Source organism: Camelus bactrianus, chromosome 23 (assembly GCF_048773025.1).
Source record: "Camelus bactrianus isolate YW-2024 breed Bactrian camel chromosome 23, ASM4877302v1, whole genome shotgun sequence".
NCBI lineage: Eukaryota > Metazoa > Chordata > Mammalia > Artiodactyla > Camelidae > Camelus > Camelus bactrianus.
Window position 1 is genome coordinate 11,550,015 of NC_133561.1, and position 22,825 is coordinate 11,572,839.

A 22,825-nucleotide genomic window follows, 5' to 3' on the forward strand; every position below is an offset into this window, starting at 1 on the left:
CTTGGCTACCCCATTGTGGATCTCACTTAAATTTGGCCCCCAACTTTTTTTTTTCCAGTTCTTACTCTTTGAACAGCTTTTAGTATCGTATGCAGATACCATGAGCTGATTCATTTGCTCAAGTTATTTCTCTCCCTGTCCCATCTAGATGTACAGCTGTGTATCTTTTACAGTACAGTGTGGAATGGACCCTCTATCCCTCTATTTTTTTTAGAGTGTTTTTTTTTTACCTTAAATTTAAGTATAATCTGTTACAGTGTGTTGGTTTCTGGTGTACAGCACAGTGTCCCGGTCATGTATGTACATACGTATATTTGTTTTCATATTCCTTTTCATTAAAGGTTATTATAAGATACTGATTATAGCTCCCTGTGCTGTACAGAAGGAATTTGTTTTTGTCTATTTTTATATATAGTCGCTAACATTTGCAAATCTCAAACTCCCAAATTTATCTCTTCCCACCGCCTTCCCCCCAATAACCATAAGATTGTTTACTATGTCTGTGAGTCTGTTTCTGTTTTGTAGGAGTTCGTTAGTGTCCTTTTTTCTTTTTAGATTCCACAGATGAGTGATATCATACAGTGCTTTACTTTGTCTTTCTGGCTTACTTCACTTAGAATGATCTCTGTTTCTGATGCTAGAAAGCATCTCCTTGAGCACTTGGGTGTCACTTCAGGCCCTCCAGTCATGGGGCTTAGAGAGTCAGTTTCCTGGCAGTAATATAAAGATGAAAGGCAAAATTACTTTATGGGTTGAAAGCCCAATAAAAAATATGCCCAGGTAGCAATAAAAGTGCAGTTCAGTGTTATTATTTCATCCACTAGGTCTTTCCATCCAGTGAGGTCCCTTACTTGTTTCTTTCCCCCAAAACTTTGATGCATAGTTCTCAGTATTTGGTATTTTTATCTTGTTTATGGCTTTTGTTTACTGGCTGACTCCATCTAGGATGAACCATCTTGTATAGAGTGGCACATATACCTAATTCTTCCATTTCTAGGCATATAGACATTCAACTTAACCTGTATCTTTGAGGCTCCCACTTCCCCAGTAGAATGGTTCCCAATTCTCACACGTATTACCTGAACAAGAATGGATACAGCTGGTACCTACCTTAGTCAAACCAGCTGCCAGGAAGAGTGTGTGTCTGTGAGGCATATATGCAAGGACAAGATGGCAATACCACAGGTTCCCAAAAGTTGATAAGTCAGAACCATTGATAAGTAAAAAGAGTTAGCAATTGCACAGCAGTGACCACTCTCCAGGCACCATTCTAAATATTTTAAATATTTTAACAATTCCCTGCAATTCTCATGACCAGCTCACTGAGGCAGGCAGGTATCATTATGGTTCCAATCTGAAAGATGAGAAAATGGAATTGTAGAAAGTTGTCTTGCCCAAGGTCACACAACTAGTAAGCGACAGTGTTAGGAACTGAGCCCAGGAGGTCTGGTGCCCATATTCCTGTTATTTCTGGTCACCCGCAGTCTTACCTTCACTTCTAGTCTTCTTTTCCTTCTCTCAGAAATCTAGATAAGAGCAACTATATGAACCCTGGGTCAAGCCCTTAGGGAAATTTTATTACTCACACGGTGGTTTTCTTGGCAAATGGACCCCATGGCCCTGGTAATTCATGAGTATTCTTACTGATACAGTCCACTCAGGGAATTCTAAATTCAGTGATAATTAGTAGAAATGGGTACGCAAACTCTAGTCTTCTCATATTGCATCAGGATTTGTCTTCCATCATAACCCCAGATGAAACACCTTTCTGGCTACAATTTTAAATGGCTATTTGTATAAGATATAGCAAATGAAAAAACAGAACCTGTCATTTCTTTCCTGTTTGGAGTACAAGGTGCAAATCACATAGATTTTTCTGATCCAAGAATTTCAATTTGGTTGTATTTGGACCTTCACCATGCCCATTTTGGACCCTGGAACATTAATGGAAGAGAAAAGGAGACTCTTAATTTCATTAAAAACTTTAGAAACCCCACAAAATTTTTACCAGCACTATGATTTTTCAACTGTTGACCCCTTTCTTTATACATTAACTCTTAGAATATACTGGTCTTTAATAAGCTCAACTTAATGGGGATATATAATCTGGCACAGACTTTGGAAGTTAACAAAAGTAAACTCTCTGAAAATTATTTATTCCTTGCAGTGCCTGTGGAAAGCCTCCTTTGGGTCATCTCGTACATCTTGAATCGCATTTGCTTGCCTGTCCTAGGACAACAGGAATAGTATCATATGAATGCAGATTTCGAGAAGTGCTAAGATTTGGTACCTTGGAGATCTCAAAAAATAATGTTCCATCAGACTTTTTCTTCTCATTTTCAAAGGTCTTTGAGGAATGGAAAATGATAATAATCTAAAACTTACAGAGTTTTAAAGAACTACAGATGTAATTGATTGTTTCAGGTAGAAGTCCTTTTACCCTGGAAACCTTGTCCACCTTATTGATCACATATACTTACTTTTTAAAAATTTTTAAAAATTTAAGTATAGTCAATTACAATGTGTCAATTTCTGGTGTTCAGCACAATGTCCCAGTCTTGCATATACATACAAATACTCATTTTCACATATACTTATTTAATGATATTCTGCTGGAACAATGGGAGTCTCAGATGACCCTTTATTATTGCAGTTATTTTGAATAATTTAACTTGAAATTAGTGCCCCTAAACATTTTAGTTCAGGTAAGAAATCCTCACTTTAAGGAAAATAAAAACTGTCATAACAAGAGGACCACTAGACTAAAAGATCACTTAAAATAATCAATTTGCAAAATAACCATAACTTTATTGGCTCTTTCCTCTTAGAGCTCTGAATTTATGTAATCAAAATTTTTATTTACAAAAATCAATATAACTCAAAACATCAATTAACTATTTTCTTTTGTTTCGCACTTGTGTCTAAAGTATGAAAAGTGTAAGATTATATTGTAGCTTTAATTGAAAAATGGTTAAATATGTGTCAGATAAAGACCCATCTCAGTCTCCTATTTATAATCCTATTTTCATATTTACACCACAATGCAGTAGTTATGTTTAGAGCAATGACTCCAATATTAGATAGACATAAATAGGTAAAATAATTCAGGAAAAAACACTGATATTCTTTGATATACTAAATATTATACAAGGTTCTAGGAATACAACATGAATAAAACACAGTCTTATTCACACAGAAGAAAGTATCCCAAAACATCAGCCTAAGGAAGAAGAGGGGTAGATAAGCCCTACCTTGTGCAGAATGATAAACATTTAGATGTTCCATCACTATGCAAAATAATATTTCTTCTCTCCCCCTACTACCTCTAGTACCAATATCTTTGTGAAATGATGAAAGAAATTGTAGAGAAGGGAAGTATAAAGTCAAGTAGAGTGGGGAAACAAAATATTGAAGAGAAAAAAGTTGCATATGGAATAATTATCCAAAACCTAACTAACCATATATATGTATGTTTTTGACATGATAGTAACTTGACATCAATAGTGAAAACTTTGACATTACTATTTTTAAGCACCCTATCTTTGAAAATTTAGTAAACTCACCTTTCTGTGCTCACTGTATGGTTTTCTAGAATGTTGAACATTCTAATAAGTTAAAGTCTAATTATGAATAAGAGTCCTATTTATATGCTCTCATATGCATTTAGAGCATTAGTCCTAGATAGGTTATTACCTGTGAATTTGTTTTTTATGTTTTGATTTTAATTCTAGGTGAGAAGATTTTTTTTTTTCTCTCTTTTGATGATATTAAGATTACTGTGAATTTTGAGGAATAATAATAGACTCAACGGAGGGAAAATCTTTTCTATGAACAGATGGCTGATATATCATGGTTTTGCCATTTATTTTAGTGCTTAAAATAAACATTATTTATAAGACCACTTACATTTTGATGTTACTTAATGAGGAATATGCATCATTGATTTGACTAGCTTAAGAGGTCATTTAGAACTTGCCCGTTAACAAGCTGTAATCTGCTGAGCACACAATGACTTTGTTTAAAATTATCTATTCAGAGCTGATCAATGACAATAATTGTTTTATACCAATCACTTCTGAAAGTTGCTAATTACTTTGAAGGGCATGAATACTAGCCGTGTGCTTTGGAAGTCATAACCTGCTCACCTTGAAATTAAGAAGAATGTTGTCATCATGCTGCTTCTTGAAAGTACTTTTTTTTAAAAAAAAATTAAAAGTGTCTTCATTAGTACTGGGATATCAACAGGAAATTTAGGCAAAATTTAAGATGTCTTTTGTTCCTATCACAGGAAGTATAGTCAGAAATCAGCTATATTGTATCTTTTATCAATTAACTATTGGTCAAATTGGGCTCCCTATAACATAAGAACATGCACACACTCTTTCTCTTCGTGGAGTACGTCTGACAGACGTTTTAGTGGGTTTTGGAGTGAGAGAACTAGGTGTATTCTCTGTCCTTTACTTTCTTACCAGTTATGTCATAACCTTGATCAAGTTACTTAACCTTAGTTTCTTCATTTTTAACATGGAGATCATGCCCTATTCACAAGGTTACCATGAGAATCAAAGCAGTTAGCATAATACCTGGTACATTCATGGAGCTCATAAACTTTAAATTCTTTACTTCACTGGATGATAGCATCATCATCCACTCAAATACCCAGTTTCTTTCAGCCTTTTTATTCGCTTACCTCTAACAAAACCCTCTGAAGTTTGGTTGATTATACTTTAACGTGGATGAGTTTTAATTTGTTATCTGACCGTCACTTACCTATTATGAGCTTTAGTACACCATTGCAAATACCCAGATTTGTCTTGAAAATGAAAGTTAGCCTGCCTTTGGGTGGGTGTGTAGGGAGCTGGGCTGTTAGGAGGGTCTCTGAGAGCACGATGGTTGACGCAGCGAGTGTGGCTGGTGCTGTTTCTAGTAGCTGCTCAGTTAAAAGTGGCAAAAAGCGCACGCCACTGGGTTTTGTGAGCGCCCTTCCTTCTGACACAGATTCTGCAGCCGCTTTCCGAGTTTGCTCTTTCAGCTTCTCAAAGTGGGCAAAGCGCCATCTTCTGTCCTTCCTTCTCAGCTCCCCAGCGTGCGTCTTTTGTGTTTTCGGACCCATTTAGTCTTATTTTACTTAGAATTTAATGGTGTTTTCATGTGATAGGCAGTCTGTCCCTCCACACTATTTAATATCCTACAGTGTCATGTTGGAGGTACAAGACAACATTTTGTTTAAAGATTTTGATAGTACTGAATTTAAAAAAATATATTAAAACCTTTGATTTTAGTGATACCAAGTACAATTTTCAAGCCAGTTGGTTATGAAAAATAAAAAAATCCATTTGGTCGGGAAGTGGAGGTAGTAGGAATTGGTAAAGCAAATTTTTAAACTTTCAATAGTTAATTTCACATACAGTATTTGTAAAACAATGATAAGTATTATAAAATAAAGTATACTAATTTAGAGTATGTTTTTGTCTTTATAACATTTTATAATAAATCTTTTGAGTACAACTGATATTTGGACATAGATATACTGTTATTTTAGTGGAAAAGCCTGAGACTTTATTTGATAGGCGTTATCCGTCATTACCTTGATTCTGAAGAACTATTAATGGTTTTACTAAAAATGTTCACTGGCATATTTTATCTTTTGATTTCCTTCAATAGATTCAGAGGCGATGGCGAGGCTATAAGATTCGGAAATACTGCTTTAATTATTATTATTTGAAGGAGTACCTGAAAGCTGTTTCAGAGACCAATGATGCAGTTCGGTGAGTGGTATAATCACTAGTCCACTAGTGAAAATTTTAGAAAAGTTACTCAATAGATGTTGATCATTATCACTTAGGAATACTTTCTAAAACTAAGTGATATTTTAAGCAAAAATTTATTGTTACAATAGAGCTATATCATTCTATTTACCAAAAAAATTTATTTTTAACTATCTTGTACTCTTGACTATAAATTAGATTATTTATGTGTGTAATAAGCCTACCTTGGTACTATGCAAATAGTTCAGGTTCAGTAAAATTACCTCATTTTGAGGTGGATTTATCTGTAAAATGATTACATAGATGAATCCTTAAGTATGACAAGCCTCAGATGTATTGTGAGAAACATGTTCAGTAGCAAAAACTTCCCTCTCAAAGAAGAAAATGTTAAGGAACATATTAAAATGGACTGCTTTACTGTCAGTTTTTTTTTTTCCTTCAAGCACATAGAAAGATAACACCTGGATTTAGGCCTTAATGATGAGTCTTCTGTAGATTTATGCAAAGTAAAGTTACTGCAGCACTATTCAGTCAGGTTTACCAAAGTTCTATGTACTAAGTTTTCATGTTACATCAAAAATTGCTAGTTTTTTTCTTCTTGTAATGTGCTCCATTCTAAAAAACATATGTGACCATATGCTTATAATAGATTTAGATAAAAATGAAATAGTAATGAATCATAGTTGGTATTTATGCCATAGTTTTACTTTCAGTTTTCACCTGCATTATCTCATTTTACTCTTAACATTTTTCAAACTAGAGATAACAATTGACAATAAGTTGTTAAGATAAAGGTGTTGTCTGAGACCCTAAAATTATATACATCATAAAATATCTAAACGCTAACTCCCCAACTTTTAAATTTCTCACGTATGTGACATGTATGAAAAGGTCTTTGGAGATTAAGTATGGGAAATTTGTGAAGTTGATTTCTTTGGAAACAGCAATAAAGATTTGGGGAGCTTGGAATAGGATTTAGTCAGTGAGCGAAGTTGGAAAACTCAGAAACATGTGGGCCGTAGGGGACTGCTGTTTAATTTCTTCCTAAGAAATCCAATGTTCTAGCGATGGGCTGGCTATCTGCAATCAGCAGGCTTGAGCTTGTCAGGCGGAAGGAGCTAGTAGAACATGCAAGAGGGAGAATTTGAGCTGGACTGGGGTTCAGGGGAGGCAAGAGAGGCCCTTAAGACATGGAAATTGAGGAGGCACTCACTGTCAGGGTCGTGCAGGCGACTGCACTTTCCCAACCCCGAGAGTGTACCTTTAAACTCTGCATTTTAGAGTCCTCGCTTGCTTCACCTAGTTCTATCCCTGAACAGGAGAAGGGACTCAAAGAGACAAACACATGCAAGGTGGTTTTGGAAAGGCCTGTTTCTTTTGTTCATCAGGTATTTCCTTTTATCCTTATTTCTTCCTGATTTTACTAGGAATATCTCTAGCCACTAGAGAGCCTGGTGTATCGGTGCTCACAATTTGGTTTAGCCTGCTGGTCTTTATCATATTACAAACTTACTCTTTTGATTTATACTGGTCTTAGAATTTTTAAGGCAGAAGAGAAGTTGAACGAAACAAATGCTTTCCCATCATGTACTGAAATAAGATGATATTTTTCCTTTTTGACCTATTGACATGTTATAGAATGTGTTTTTATTAATAGACATATTAATATTAAACCATCATATACTAGGAATATATCTAACAAGGCCATTCATTGTTAATTATCCTTTTGATTTATTACTAAATAATATCAATATTTTACATAGGATATTTACATTCACTTTTATAAATGGAGTTACTTATAATTCTCTCTCTTGCATTGCAATTTACAGATATTGTTATCAGATTTTTGCTGTATTTATGAGATGAGTAGATTATATGGCATGGGGATTATTGTACTGAAAAGGAAAAACACTCCTCTGTTTTCTGTGTACTTAACACTCTACCCTCAATACTTCTGGTCACAAAATGGGTTTTTTATACCAAGCAATTCTCAGACTCAATTCGGATGCCCTCTACCTGGAGAGAGCATCAGATCCACAGGTTAAGGACTCAAGTCCCACAAGGCCTGTCCCCCGCAACCCTCAACTTCAGATGCCAATCGCATATCGTAGGTCCCCAGGTTATCCACAACTTTATGTCCAACTTGGCTACAGATCAGAGATTCCCAGGACGTCCTCCTCAGCTTCAGTCATTTGCTAGAATGGCTCAAGAACTCAGGAAAACAGTTTATTTACTAAATTAAAGGTTTATTATAGAAGAATACAACTCAGGAATAACCAGGTGGAAGAGATGACCAGTGCAGAATATGGAGTGGGGGGGGGGGGGAATGCAGCTTCCATGCCCTCACTGAGCATGGTACCCTCCCAGCACCTCCCTGTGGTCCACAACCCAGAAACTCTCTGAACTCTGTTGTTCGGGGATTTTTATGGAAGCTTCCTTATGTCGATACGATTGATTATATCATTGACCTTTGGTGATTAGCTCCACCTCCAGCCCCTCTCCCCCAACAGAAGTCGAGGGGGTGGAGCTGAAAATTCTGATCTTTTAATCATATGATTGGTACCCCTGACGACCAGCTCCCAACCTGAGGGAGTCCCCAGCTACCATTCATCTCATTAGCATGCAAAAAGACATATTACTTTGGGGGAATTCCAAGGCTTTTTGACCTGTGTGCCAAAAACAGGGATGAAGACCAAATATATATTTCTTATTATGAAACACAGTATCTACAATTATATTAGTATTTTATAGGATGCTTATATCCACGTTTGTAAGCATGATTCATCATAATTTTCTTTCTTGTCTTGATATCAGGTTTTTTCTTTATTTATTAGTTGAATAGATTATATGGCATGAGGATTACTGTTTTTAGAAGTTTAAAAGAAATAGTTTATAAAATTAACTGGGCCCTAAACCCTTTTGGAGAAGGCAAATCTTTCACATTTCCAAACCTCTATTCAGATTTTAAAAAATATATTAAAGTCAGTTTTATTTATTACCAGATAACTATTCATCGATGTTTCAAAATATACTGATGTTATTTACAAATACTTTAATTAAAATAGTTCTTGCCTTGTTCCATTTCTCATTTCTAATTTTGCTTCTTAAAATTTTTGTCTCTTTGGTCTCAAAATTGTCAGACTTACCTATTTTATTGCTAATTTTTAAAGAACCACATCTCAGATTTTTGTCTTTTTTACTCACTTTTCTGTTTCCTAGTTAAATATATTGTTTTTATACTTTAAAAACCCTTTATTTCTTTATTTCACAAATAATACATGTCCATTGTAGAAAAATTGAAAATACAGATAATTTAAAACAAAATAAACAAAAACTCATTTATGATCCCATTGCTCAGAAATAAATACTTGTAATATTTTTATGTGTGTTCTTCCAGACCTCTGCCACTTCTTGGCTGTGTGACCTTGGGCAAATTCTTTAACTTCCTTTTTCCTAAATCACGTCATCCACAAAGTGAGGAAAATAATAGAATTACTACATAGATTCCTTATGAACATAAGTAAGTTAATACATGTAAAATGAATAAACAGTACTTAGTATATCCTATGCACTAAATAAATATTAGTTTATTAATTTATTCCTATGCTTACATGTAAATACCTTATAAAAATGATTAAATACAATGTATTATGTGTGTCTCAATTAACAAAATATTGTGAATATTTTCATGGTAATAAATATACCGATATCAACATTCATAATAGTTTTAAAAATTTATTCCGTATTATTGAAGTTGTAGGTGTTCCCAGTTTTTGCTGTTTTAAGCATTTCATTATTTTCTTTTTGTTACTTAATATGGAGTTTCTTTTAGTTCTTGCCTTACACCTGGTTTTCAGACAGCTGCTGTCTTGTATCCTCACCTGGGGGAGAAAATGTTCCAGCCTCTTTCTCTTGTAAGAACACTCATCCCATCATGAGGTTTCACCTCATGATCTCATCTAAACCACTTACCTCCCCAAAACTCCACCTCCTAATACCATCGCACTGGGGCGTAGGGTTTCACTATATGAATTTGAAGGCGGGGACACAAACCTGCAGTCTGTAACAATCGCTGCCCCACTCACTGCCTTTGATCATCTGGCCTTCAAGGTTTTGTGAATATTTTTCCTGCTTTGGGAATGCCCCTGTGTTCTCGATCATTGCCAGGCCATGTGCACTCCACCCTGGTCTCTGGCTTTATCACTCTTTTACTGCATGCTCTCATGCAGTCCAAAGACAGCACCACGGAGAGGGCTGAGTCCAGAGAAGGTGGGCCCAGAGAGTCTCCTACATATAGACACAGACCGTCAGAATCAGCCTTCTCCCGTAAATCTTTTGTATTGCGCCCTGCACACAGTCCATGGAACTCTACAGACTTATGTTGAGTTACCCTTTATAGTATTTGGTATCTTTTTCTGGTAGCAAAAATCATTTGGGACCATTCCAGTTTATCTCAACAGAGGGTCGACAGTGAGCCTCAAAGTGAAATGGAATCTCCATTTCTTTTCTCCAAGTTTTTTTTTTCTTTTTCACACTCCTATTAAATTGCTTAAAACTTCCTCAGTGACCCACAGTGCATATACCATGAATATATTTGGTAGGTCCTCTTCGTCAGGCTACATAAAATTTCTTTCCCAAGGTCAGGGACCCATAAAAGGTCTGTTCCTATCTTTCAGATTTTGTCTTAAATGTCACCTCTTTAGGGAAGTCTTTTCTAACTCCCTTCTTACTCTCCTCCCGCCTCCACTACCCTCCACCCCCAACCTCCGCCCACGTATACATCCGTAATTCTTGGTCGTTTTCTTTCTTGGAACTTATTCCATTGTAAGTGGTGTGGGGTTTGGTTTTGTGCTTCAGTTGTTTGCATGATGCCTAGCTTGCCTCATAACTGCCCTCCTCCTAGGCTCTACTACAGTTCGGAATGTAGTAGGAACTCAAAAAAATAAGTATTGAATAAATCATGTTGTAGATTTGAGGAAGCACATTAAATCTCACTGCACTTTCCTGTTTAAATTTGGAGCCCCATGAGAAATAAGACAAAATGATAGGGCATATGAGAGAACAAAATATCCCATTTGTGACTGATAAAGCTGATTGTATAGGATGCTAAAGTATAGGATAAAGCTGATGACATAGAATGTTTATGTGGACAAACAAGTGGCTCTTTGAATGCCGAGAGGTAGACAGACTTCCCCAGCCAATGGCTCAGCAGTGGGCAGCCGTCTCCTCCCTGCAAGCATCAGACCCTGGCCCTGCCAGACTCTATGCCTGCTCCCACCTGAGTCCTCTGAAGGGGCGTGGGCCAGGCTTCCTATAATAGAATAAACATACCCCCGCATGAAAGAAACAGGAGAGGGGAAGTGTCCCCTCACTACGACAAGTAACATCTATGTCAGTAAACATAAATTTGTCTCAATTTTCAGTGCCTATAGTGTGTATGGGTATGATATTTATACCATAATTTCTTTAGGCAAATCTTTCCTATATTGATGGACATTCAATATAACATTCCTCCGCAGAGGTTTTTTGCATGTGTACTGTTATCTTTTTTCTGCATAGTGTTATAAATGGGACTTTTGCATGAAAATTTAAACATATCTTATAGTTAGATGCATATTATCCCATTCTCCATCCAAAAATATCAAATTATATTTCTATCAACAATGCATAGGCATTTCTGTTTCCTTCCCGAAACTGGATTTTGGCTTTTTATCCCCACCAATTTAATAAAGTGAACAATTCCATCTAAATTTTATTTAATTATTTTTTACTTTTTAGGAATTTGAATATCTTATATTGGCCATTTGTATTCTTTAATGACTTGCCTGTTTATATTTGTTCTATTTGCCTATTTTATTTTATTATTATTATTATTCATAATGGATTTGTAAAACTCCCTTTGTGTGCTAGGGAAATAAACCCTTTGTTATCAGGGATGCAATTATCTTCGCTTGTTTGCTGTTGTGTTTCAAACATATTTATGGAGATTTTGAGATATGATGACTTTTCAATTCTTTCCAGTTATATTTCTCAGTAATTTCTTTTTTGATGTCTTCTTTCATGACTTTTAAAAACAGTCATCCATATTTTGGCAATTTAGGGTTTCTTGTGTAACTTTTAAGATTGAATCCATCTGGAATCCATTTGATATAAGTAGGAAATTTGAAATCAAGCTTAAGATTTTTTTAAAACGGCTAGCAATTTATTCCAATAGCATTTATTAAATACTTCACTTATCTCTCACTGTCAAGTGCCACCTTCTCACATACGAAGTCCTCACATGTACTCAGGCCTGTATCTTGACTGTCGATGCCATCTGATCTCTCTCTCTCTCTCTCTCTGTATTCCTGTGTAGTATTTGTATAGTATTACATGGCTTGAGTAGCTATACGTTACTTTTATTTTTCAGCTATGGCTATTTTCATTTAATTTTCATACAACTAAATAGTCATTTTGGCATGTCTCAAAAAATGGCAAGTTGGGATTTTTAAATGGATTTAAATTAAATTTGTAGAGTTTTGTAGGGAAAAATGACATTGCTATTTTCATAATTTGAGTTTACCTGCTAGGGAACGAGATATATCTCCTTATTCATGTGGATATTTTTTAAATGTCCATTTGTAAAATTTTGTTATTTTCTTAATACAGGTCTGCATATTTTTTGTTAATTTTATTTCTAGGAATTTCATATTTTTCTGTTATATTTGCTAATGGTGTATTTTCTAAGTTTTTATTATTTACATGGAGGAAAGTAATCTATTTTGTGAGTAATTTTACACCTTACTAAAACCTCTAATTGGATCTCAGAATTCTTGTACTTTTTTTTAGTACTTAAGCTAGATATTGATGGTTGGTTTTTTTGTTCATTCATTCAAGTCTCTAATGACGGAGGGTCAGCTGGAGCAGTGGGCAGCTGTGCTCTGGCCACTGTCCCCAGGTCCTGACTGGCCTCCTGTCACTGTGGAAATCGATTTCACGAAGCAAGCTCAGCATGAAGTCCCACCGCTCGCAGACTCTTTTCTTCCTTCAGTTTACTTGATTCAGCAGCTGTCAGGCTACTTTTCCCAGTTCTCCTCCAGCCCAGTTTTGCCATCAAGTCCCAGCTCGGTCGGAAGTTCTGATCAACCAAAAGAGAAGTTGTTTGGCTTCAAGTTCTGTCCTTTAGTCCTGCACCCAGTCATTCCCAGTCTTCGTCCCTCTTGGTTGGGGCACTTATTACGCTCTTCAAACGTGTTCACTCATTTCCCACATACACTGACTTTGTGACTGAGGAAGATACCCTGCACTTGTACTTTAACTTTAGTTGATATGACAGATACTCTTCATTTATTCAATTTCTAGTTATTCTCTTGAGTTTATGATGAGGGTTGTGACCGTTCCTTGCTTTTTTTTCATGTATTTCTGTTTCTTTTTGTTCATTTGGCTGATCTCAGAAAGGCGAAAGAGCATACATTGCTAGAAAAAGCACACATAATTATTTTACCAAGCGCTCAATATTAACTTTTACTGTTATGGTTTCTTTAAGTGTGTGTCATTTCTTTACTTTTATTCAATCTTACTCTTTCTTCAAGGTGTGGAATCTAAATTGTTTTGCATGTATAAATGCATTTATAAAGTCTTTTTTAAATTATTCATATACATGGCTTCTTTCTTAATAAAAGCAGTTTTATTTTAACCCTTGATTATAGTATTATTCAGATATGAAAGTTTTACCTTTATAATAATGTTAACCATTTTTCTATTTCCTGTTGCAGTTCTTGGCAGTGTTCATTGAAAAAAAGTCTGTATATAAGTAAATGTTGATGAGAATGCACAAATATTTTCAAGATATCATATATTCTTCCATGGTTCATAAATATTTGTTAAGTTCTATGTTATAAATTTGGAGAAGCCGCATCAGACTTTCAAAAGTGTCAAATTCTGATCCTCTTAAATTACATAATACCTTTTTTTTATATATTGTTCCATGTTTTACAATAAATGTATAATTAAGCAAACATTTACAATAATATTCTGAGATTATCTGAAATGCCATTTCACACATTTTACGTCCTCATAGGCTAAGACATAGATGAAAAAGCAGGTGTAGAGTCTTTCCAGACCTCAGCATGAACTACCCATTGAAAACACTAGGGATCAATCCTTTAATCAGATAGTGCTATTGCCACTCAAGCACATTATAAATTGCTAACATATATTGAGCACTTATTGTATACCAAGTACTGTGCAAAACCCTTTGCTCTCATTATTTCCTTCCATTTTCACAGCAAACCTGTGAGGTAGATATTAGTACCTACTCTTACACTTCAACTAGAGATATTTTAGTTTTGCTTCATTATGCCTAGGACTTCCCTCTAAGGATTATTTTAGATTCTTAATTGGGATGGAGATATCTGTATAGATGTTTGATAAAGAATGAATAGTTACCTTAACATAAGGCTAAATATAGAATATAGATACTGAATTATTTCATAATCATTTATAAAATTAAATAAAATCCAGAGTCCACACGAAGAATAATTTCTGTATTATACTACTTTTCTCTAATAAAACCCATCTGTTTCCTTTTTGAGAGAGATTTTATTTTAAAGCTTGTCAGTAAGACCATTTATTTTTACTTAACAAATTATTTAAAGTTAATGAAAACAGTGGTAGATTTTCCAATTTTGATATATGAAAGACAGTCGAATCATGAAAAAGTGGCTGTTTTGTAGATACATTTGGTAGGTGAACTGTCAGGTAGCCTCCATAAGTGGGCTGTCATGTTATTTCATCTATTTTTATTATTTGAACTCAAATTAACTCGGCAGTTTCACAGTTTATCTCTCGTGAATCTGAACGGTTAAGTGGGACAGAAGAAGAGGTGCAGTTCCATTAAGCCCTAGCACAGCACTGGCTGTCAGGTGAGCCTTGTTATGCTGTCCATCCTCATTTAACTATCCCACAAGATCTCTTAATGAAGTTAAGCCCCAAGTTCACTCCAATAATTCTGTGGCAAGAGTTTGTGCAATGTAACAATTCATCACTTGTCAGGAAGGCACTTTTAGTTTATACATTTAATAAGGGCATCCTCTAGCTTGGTTAATTAGAAGTGAACAGTTTGCATATTTACTAAATGCAGAGTGTCATTGCCACCACGGCCTATTGCCTACATGAATTATTTCTCTATCTGCAATAAACAGCTGGGTAATTATTACTGCCATAATCAGATAAATTCCCTCTGTAAGGCTTTTCTTACATGGCAATTCTTTGAACTCATCCAAAGCTGAACAAAATTTATGAACTCCAGCAGCGAGGCCACTTTTTCATATGATGGTGTCCCTGTTCCCTATTTCAAGGACATAAGTAGAACACCATAGGTATTGTGTAAATAAAGAGCATAAATATGATTAAAGATAACATTTCAATGAACCTCATTTTTAAAATATTATATTTTGATCTCAGCCAACTAAATGATCGCAGTTTGGCTTTATCGAGTTGAATCTGGATGACAAGCTCGCTCAGTAGGGCTGGCTTAAGACGTAAAGAAATAAACTTTTGTTTCCAAGAACCAAATTAGCCTGTAATGTTAACTATACATATATAATTTTTTTCCTATAGAATCATTTTGTATATGAAGCTACAATAATTATAGCAATTAATTTGGTAGAATTTAGATAATAATGCACTAGAGTCTCTAACTTAAAATACAATGTGTGTTCTTTGCTTTAAAAACAGTCTGTAACTTGTTAATAGTAATTAATGACATAACCCATATAATCACTTTAAAATATGGCATGATATCAACTATTTGATCATAGCCTTTTTACATGTCATATTCTTAACAAGATTGTACTACCTTTAACAATTTGCTATTTCAAAACATTTTTTAAAGCAAAGTATATAAAAAGAAATAAAACCCTTTATTCCTGAGATAGAATGAATAAAAGGAAAAGGCATGTTATGTTGCTTACATACATATATTTAAATGTTTTTCAAATTTTAGTCCTTATACAATTAATTTCAAAAAGTTTACAAAAGATATTTATGAGTAAAAGAAATAAGGACCACAGTAAAGTAAAATACAGAATGATAACTCTAATGGTGTGACTGATCAGGTAATGTGGTTAGTTAAGTATATTTCATTGTCAGAATGGAGAAAACATTACTGCATATGCCAGGAAACAGCTTTTCTAGAAGCTTCCAGAAATTTCACATATAATATGAATCCGCAATAGGAGACACTGGGTAATGCAGTGAACAGTGGCTTCTGTAGCTTTTTTTTTTTTTTTTTAACAGAAAAAGACTCTCTCAATTTCAGGTCTCTTTTTTTTTGGTGATATTTGAGGGGTTGGGGAGAAGCCAGAATGTAGCATTAAGTTGTTACTCATTTGAAAGCAAGGAACTCAAATATGTTGGTTTGTGGACTTAGCCTCATCGTTGTTCAACTCTGAGAGATGGATGGATTGCAAGTTCTTACCTCTCACTTATCCTAGCTGATCTTTTGGTAGGAGATGGATGGAAAGGTGTTCCTTTTTTTTTTTTAATTCTGTATCAAGGACTGATAATGCTGTTTTTTTTTTTTTTTTAATATTGCTGATTGAAAGTAAATATATACAGTGGAAATCAGATTTGGGTACTTGATATCTTAATAATAAACTTTTTCAATCATAGTTGAAGATACGTTTAAGCTGTTATGAAAATACATTGAGAAAATGTAACCATTTCTCAAAAATTATTTAAAGTGACATCCAGTAAACTATTTGGACTTCACCTTATTTGATCTCTTTGAAGCACATGACAATGTTGATCACTTTTTTCTCTAATCTCTCTTGTAACTTAGATTCTCTGATGCCACCCTCTCCTGGTTTCCTCTCTACTTTCCTGATTGTTTCTTCTCCATTTCTCTTGTATACTTGCCTTTATTTGCCCGATCTTAAATATTAGTATTCTCTCTTTGATGCACGAGCCTTTTCACTCTATATCCTCTGGACAGTCTCCTCCACTTCAGTGACTTCTTTTACCACTTGTATTCTGATGATTTATTTATCTGAATATTCTCTAGCCCAGAATGTTTTTTATAAACATTTATTCAAATGCCTGCTAACACTGCCACTTGGACATCCACAGACAATCCAAGCTAAGCATATTTATAGATGAAGTAACTATGCTTTTCCCAAACCTCTTCTTATGGTAAATTGAGCCATTTTTCTTTTTGGTGCCCAAGCCAGAAACATGGGACTCACACTAAATTTCCTTTTCTCCATTCTGCTGATGACCAAGTGCTATCATTTCTTTTCCCAGTCCTCTATTTTCACTCTTCATCAAGCTGTCCTTCCTACTGCAGCCCAATGATTATTCTAAAATACAAATTTGATCAGTATAATCTGTTGTATTCCCTTCCTTTTAAGGGTTCTATAGTAAAAGATGACTTAAAGATCCTAGAAACATAAAATATATACACTAGGGTTACATTTCAGAGTATCTTCTTGGCGTATGAATTAATCAAACCGAAAATAAATACTTATATTCTTAAATAGTTATAATGCTTTAAAAGCATGGATCTTTGAGGAAAAAATGTTAACACGTCTCTTAGTTAATGTATTATTGTAGAATGGGAGTTCCTAGAGTGTACCCTTAAAGAAAATCCCTAAAAAACCAGAAATTTTGTGATAAAGAGGAAATGTATGCAATAGTGTCATATTACAAAAGCAGTGGATTAAAAGAGTTTCACTTTTGAAGAAATATTTTTTTCACTACTCCTTTGTAATGCTTTTCAGCTTTTTCCATCTTGTTTTTAATCTATCCATTTCTTCTCTCAGGAGTGACATTGATTAGAATTGGGAAAGAAAATTACCCCAGTTTCTCTCTCTCTCTGTTCTTTCTACTACTGTTTTGTAATCTCTTCTTATCCTGCCTAACAATACATGGGCTAGGGAATCTGGCATTCATATGGAAGTTATATCCAAGATCAATTATAAAATGATTGGTCAATAAATAATTTCCCCAACTCATTAGATAATTTTCTGAAGTTACATGTTATATTCTGCTTGAAAATACGTTGGCATCATCTAACAGTAGGTTATTGCTTTATAGTAGCATCAAGATTAGTTTAGAGATGTCCCTGATCTGTATTAAGTGGATTGCATGCAAAAACAGCCACAATTATTTCTGCCTTAAAATGAAGTTAGCACGTTTTAAATGAGAGACAATGTGTGACTTTGGAGTAAACACAAAGTAAGTAAGTCCTTGCAGTCCTCTTCACATGAAGTGGGAACTTTAGCTTCTCAACTCTGAACTCTACCTGAAACAAAACTTCAGTAGCTTGAGCTTCATTCTCCGCAGGTGAATGAATCACTGTGAAGATTCATTCTCAAGGGAGACAGAATGTGATGTGCCTTGATCTACCTTTATGCAGGAAAACCCCCATGCGGGGACTAAAAGTCGCCATCTGTATATCATTTCATTTCACAGAGAACTGGAACCTTGTTAATGACACCTGCCCCTTACCAACCTCAGTGGAATGTTGTGGGATGAATTGATGTCTATAAAGCACTCGGAGCTCCTGAAAATAATGCACTATGTCAATACATTTTATTATTTTGCCTATTATTATACCTAACTGTCACTCTCAATTATGTGACATCATATCTATTAGATGAAATTTTACTTCCTTTTACAGAAACTATCCAGAATAGCAAAAAGAAAAGAATTTTCCAGTGAAATATGTGCATATTTTTAGAAAGAATACTATAAAAAATTCTTTTCAACTAAGTTTATTCAAAAGAGCCAGAAGAAAATAAAAATGATTTTCATGAATGATCTTTGAATAGCATCTTACTGCTTTTTAAAATCATGCAAAGTAGGTAAATGAAATAATGGAGCAATTGGATGATCCCTTTTTATGATCAGAGTGGAGTCATGGCATTGTAATTTTATAACATTGACCATTATCTTCTTTTTGACCTTTTTCATTCTCAAAATATCTAGTCTGTAGAGTGCAAATTCACTAGCATTACCCTTAGAGAGCCCAATCACCCTTGGTCAGGAATCTTTTCTTCTGCTCCAAAGGGCACCGTGTCCCCCTTTGCTGTTGACGGATCAAGTCTACCAAAGAGAGCTGGAGTTTCTTATGAACAATCCAGCCTCGTTTCATTACCACTCCCCTCGGTAACAGCTCCCTCGCTTTAGTGAAAGCCTGCTCATTATTCAGTTCCCAGCTCCAACGCCTTTTTCTATCCTTCTAATTAGAAGCCCGCTCTCTGAACTTAAGCACCTTGTGCATTTCTTCCTAGATGTACTCTGTCTATTTTATTTATTTGTTTGTTTGTTTGTTTGTTTATTTAATTTGCAAGCTACTTGAAGACAGGGACTGGGCTTTGCACAACTTTATTTCTTTTAGTATTTTAAACATACTTACGACTGCCTGACTGAATAAACAAATGAGGATTAATTTTCTTCATGATATTAACTCAGAGTAGGTTAGATGTTTTGAAGAGAAACTGATCTATACTGCAACAAAGGATTTTCAAGAATAACTAAAAAATGTTTAATGAGAGCACTTTTCTAAATGTTTCCAAAAAGTGAAATTCTCAACTCTAGATTTCAGACTAGAGTGTGAAGTTCAGGAGCAGCGTGAGTGCTTGAGTGTTAAGGACTGTGTGCTACAGAGTGCTTGCTTTTAAACTGTATTTTCTCTTTTTAAAGCACTGTTGTAATGAAATTTGCAGTACCTGTCCAACAGTTCAGGGCCTAGGTAACCAAGTAGATAAAATAAGTGGTTTCAATGATTGGACTGACTTAAAGTGAAGCTTTTATTTCAAATGAAAATGTTTTGGATGTCTTAATGACTTCCAGATCACCTGTTCTAGGGTTTTACCAGTCTCAAAATATTTTTGGATGCCACACACCAACTCCAAGCATGCGATTTGCTTTATTTGTGGTTACTATTTTCACTTGTATTTTAGGCTGAGCCTTCCCTTTTTTCTTTTATTGTCTACTTATTTGGTTACATTAATGTGGACTTACTGAGAGCTGACAATTATTAGAGATAAAATACAAGTACATGCAACAAATTTAACTAAAGTACTTTAATGTCATAACATACCACAGCAAAAACTAATGCTATTCAGAATTTTTATTTTCAAGGCTTCTTACAACAGAAGGGTATCACTGACTTTTTCTGCCATCAAAACAGAATGTGGACTCCAGAGAACTGTTTAAATCCATTTTCTTAGAATTATTTTTTCTTAAAAATGGTGCAGATGATGGTTTTCTGCTTTTATTTGAGAAATTATGGAAAATTAGCATTTAGCATTTTCTTCTGAAACTTGGGGCATTTGTACTTTTAAAGCAAACTCATTATAATTTTAAAATTTCTCTGTCAAAATTATGATTTCTGTGAAAGTATTGTGATCTACCTATCCGGTCTCCTTTGTCATATTTCATACTGTTTTAGCTAATATGGGGACATTCATATTAAGATCATTAGCTGAATATAAATTTCATCTCTTCATGATGTCATCCTAATTAGTAGAATCAAGTCATCTTACATCCTCAACAGAGCTGACATTCTCCTGGCTGTATACTGGTGCTTCTCAAACGTTAGCAGGCAGGAGGTTGACTCGGAGTCCCACCCCCAGAATTTCTCATTGAGTCAGCCTGGGGTGGAGCCTGAGAATGAGTATTTGTAGCAGTTCTTGGGTGAAGCTGATGCTATTGTTCCAGGGACCTCACTCTGAGAACCACTGTTCCTGGCAAAGAGCCAGAGTACGGGTTCTAACCCCCTTCCCAAGAGACACTTTCTCAATGCAGCTTCTTCCCTCTTCTAATTAAACCATCAGACGTGATGAAATGTACTAGTAATCGGCTGAGAAATAGTTAAAAAGGAGGCTAGCCCCTAGTGTGTACAGGTATTAGGCCAAATACTTTGGGAGGGGCACACCAGTGAGTACAACCCTCACCTTCTGGACCTCCGCACGTAGCAGGGGGATGCAGAAGTGGTGCATGATTACAGGTGGTACCTGCTGTAGGATGCAGCAGACACATGAAAGGGAAGTGAAGGGTTGTGAGAGTGGGAGCAGCTAGAGAGGAATTAGTGTTGAGGGGACCTAGAAGCCTTTTTAGAGGGAAAGGTAGAGATTCCTGTTTTGTTGTTGTTGTTGTTGTTGTTATTCTGGACTAGAAGAGAAAATAAACATTTATAAACACATTTTTTGTACTGTCTTTTGAAACAAATAAAATCAAACAGAATGGCAAAATATATAGCTTATTTCTGAACAGCATAGGTGGTTATCTTAATAATTGTTCTTACGGTAAATAAAGTATTACTGAGTCTGCTGAACAAATATTGAATGTGAATAATTCAGTCAATGATATATAGAAGGAGATAATTCCCAAGTTGTAATTGTGAGTGTGGGTATTTTTCATCTTATAAATATTATTTGTTTCTGAAAATAATTTAATTTTTAAGCAGAGTGCTTCTTTTTCCTCAAAAAATAGTTTATGAAAATAGACGATTTTTCTTCTTTGGCTCAGACCTTAGACCAAATCAAGAAACAATTCAAAAAGAAGAGTCGTTATGACAAGAGAAAGAAAATGTGCAAGGCAAGAAGACATGAATTATTGCATGATAGGAAATAATCATTAGCTTTCATTTGGGCTTAGAACTGAGTAGAATCGTGTGCTTCTTTTTGTAGTCACTTCTCTTACGTTGTCATCATCATTCATATACACAGACTTCCATCCTTACATGGAGACAATAGAGTTAATTCTTTACAACAGGAACTATATCCAACGTAATGGTCCTGCTGTCCAGGATTGTCTTTGTAAAAATCTATTAATTTATTCATTCAAATAGACATGGACAAAATAGCCATGGTCTGTATAGAGTTTGCAGTCCAGTGGGTGAGACAGATTAAATAAGCGAATATATGCATACATACGTGGTTATAAACGTTAAGTCCCATAGAGGAAAAAACAAACTTACAGTATTATAAGTAAGACTAACAGTGAGAGAAAATTCAGATTGCTGTAAAAGGAGTTCAAGACAGAAAATACAATGTAAGTGAGGGTCCTGAGGTAAACTGTTTGCTAGGAAGTGAAGTAGGGTCATTGGGTAAATTGTTTGCTAGGGAATAAGGCCATTGTGACCAAAGCATAGTAGTCAGAGGAGAGAGTGGAATAAAGCAAGATGGGGAAATAAGCAGGGCCCATCCAGATCGGAAAGGCCTTGTGGGTTTTTTTGTTCATTTGTAGTTGCCTTGGGCTAATTAACTTTTAAGCATCTTTTCAGTTTCAGTCTCTTTTCATACCTCAGTATGATGTACGTTAAAATTCTTTACATACTCAAAAACTAGCAAGTGGAAACCATGTGTTAAGGAAGAGAGGACATGTGTGGTGCAAACGCAAAACTGTGTGTCTCTCGTGGTCACATAAATCTCCCCAGTTAGAACATTATGATTTGAGGATGAAGAGTAGTGACAGTTCTTTTAAACTTTCCCCAAACAGAGCGCTTTTTCCTTTTGTGGACTTTCGGAAAATAATATGGATACTACAGTATTCAAAGTTACCCTCTCAGAGAAAAAGGTCTATGGATATTTAAATAAAATATTGGATAGTGGGGTGGGTATAGCTCAGTGGTAGAGGACATGCTTAGCATGCAGGAGTTCCTGGGTTCAACCCCCAAGACCTCCATTAAAATTTTTTTTAAAGTAAATAAAAATATTTAAAAAAAAATTGGATGGGGCAAAATGTATCATCTCAGTATTGCATTGTGCTAAGAGGCATGGATTTGGGTGTCAGACCTAGATTCAGATTCTGACTCTGCCCCTTTCTAGTGTGAGGGTTTGGGTGGAGCTTGAACCTCTGAGAATCTCATTTCTTGATCTATAAAATGGGAGGGGTAATATCTGCCTCACAGGGCTGTGAAAGGATCAAACGAGGGAGGGTATACGTCTTAGCCAGGAACCTCTTGGAAACGAAATGTAAGTCAAGGATTAAACTGCTGATGCTTTATTTGAGTGCTTCTAGCCCAGGGCAGTGAGGGTGAGGAAAAGGGGGGGTGGAGCGTCATAGAT

General features: G+C 35.3%; 1 protein-coding gene across 5 annotated transcripts in view; it reads left to right on the top strand.

The window, feature by feature from the left end:
• SPATA17 (spermatogenesis associated 17) overlaps positions 1-22,825 on the top strand; it is a 137,675-nt gene that overhangs the window by 31,808 nt on the left and 83,042 nt on the right. For all 5 annotated transcript variants that reach the window (XM_074351626.1, XM_010974015.3, XM_074351628.1 and 2 more), the window contains one exon: positions 5,665-5,768. In XM_074351626.1, coding sequence (XP_074207727.1) covers positions 5,665-5,768 — 104 coding nt within the window. The remainder of the gene's footprint in view (positions 1-5,664; positions 5,769-22,825) is intronic.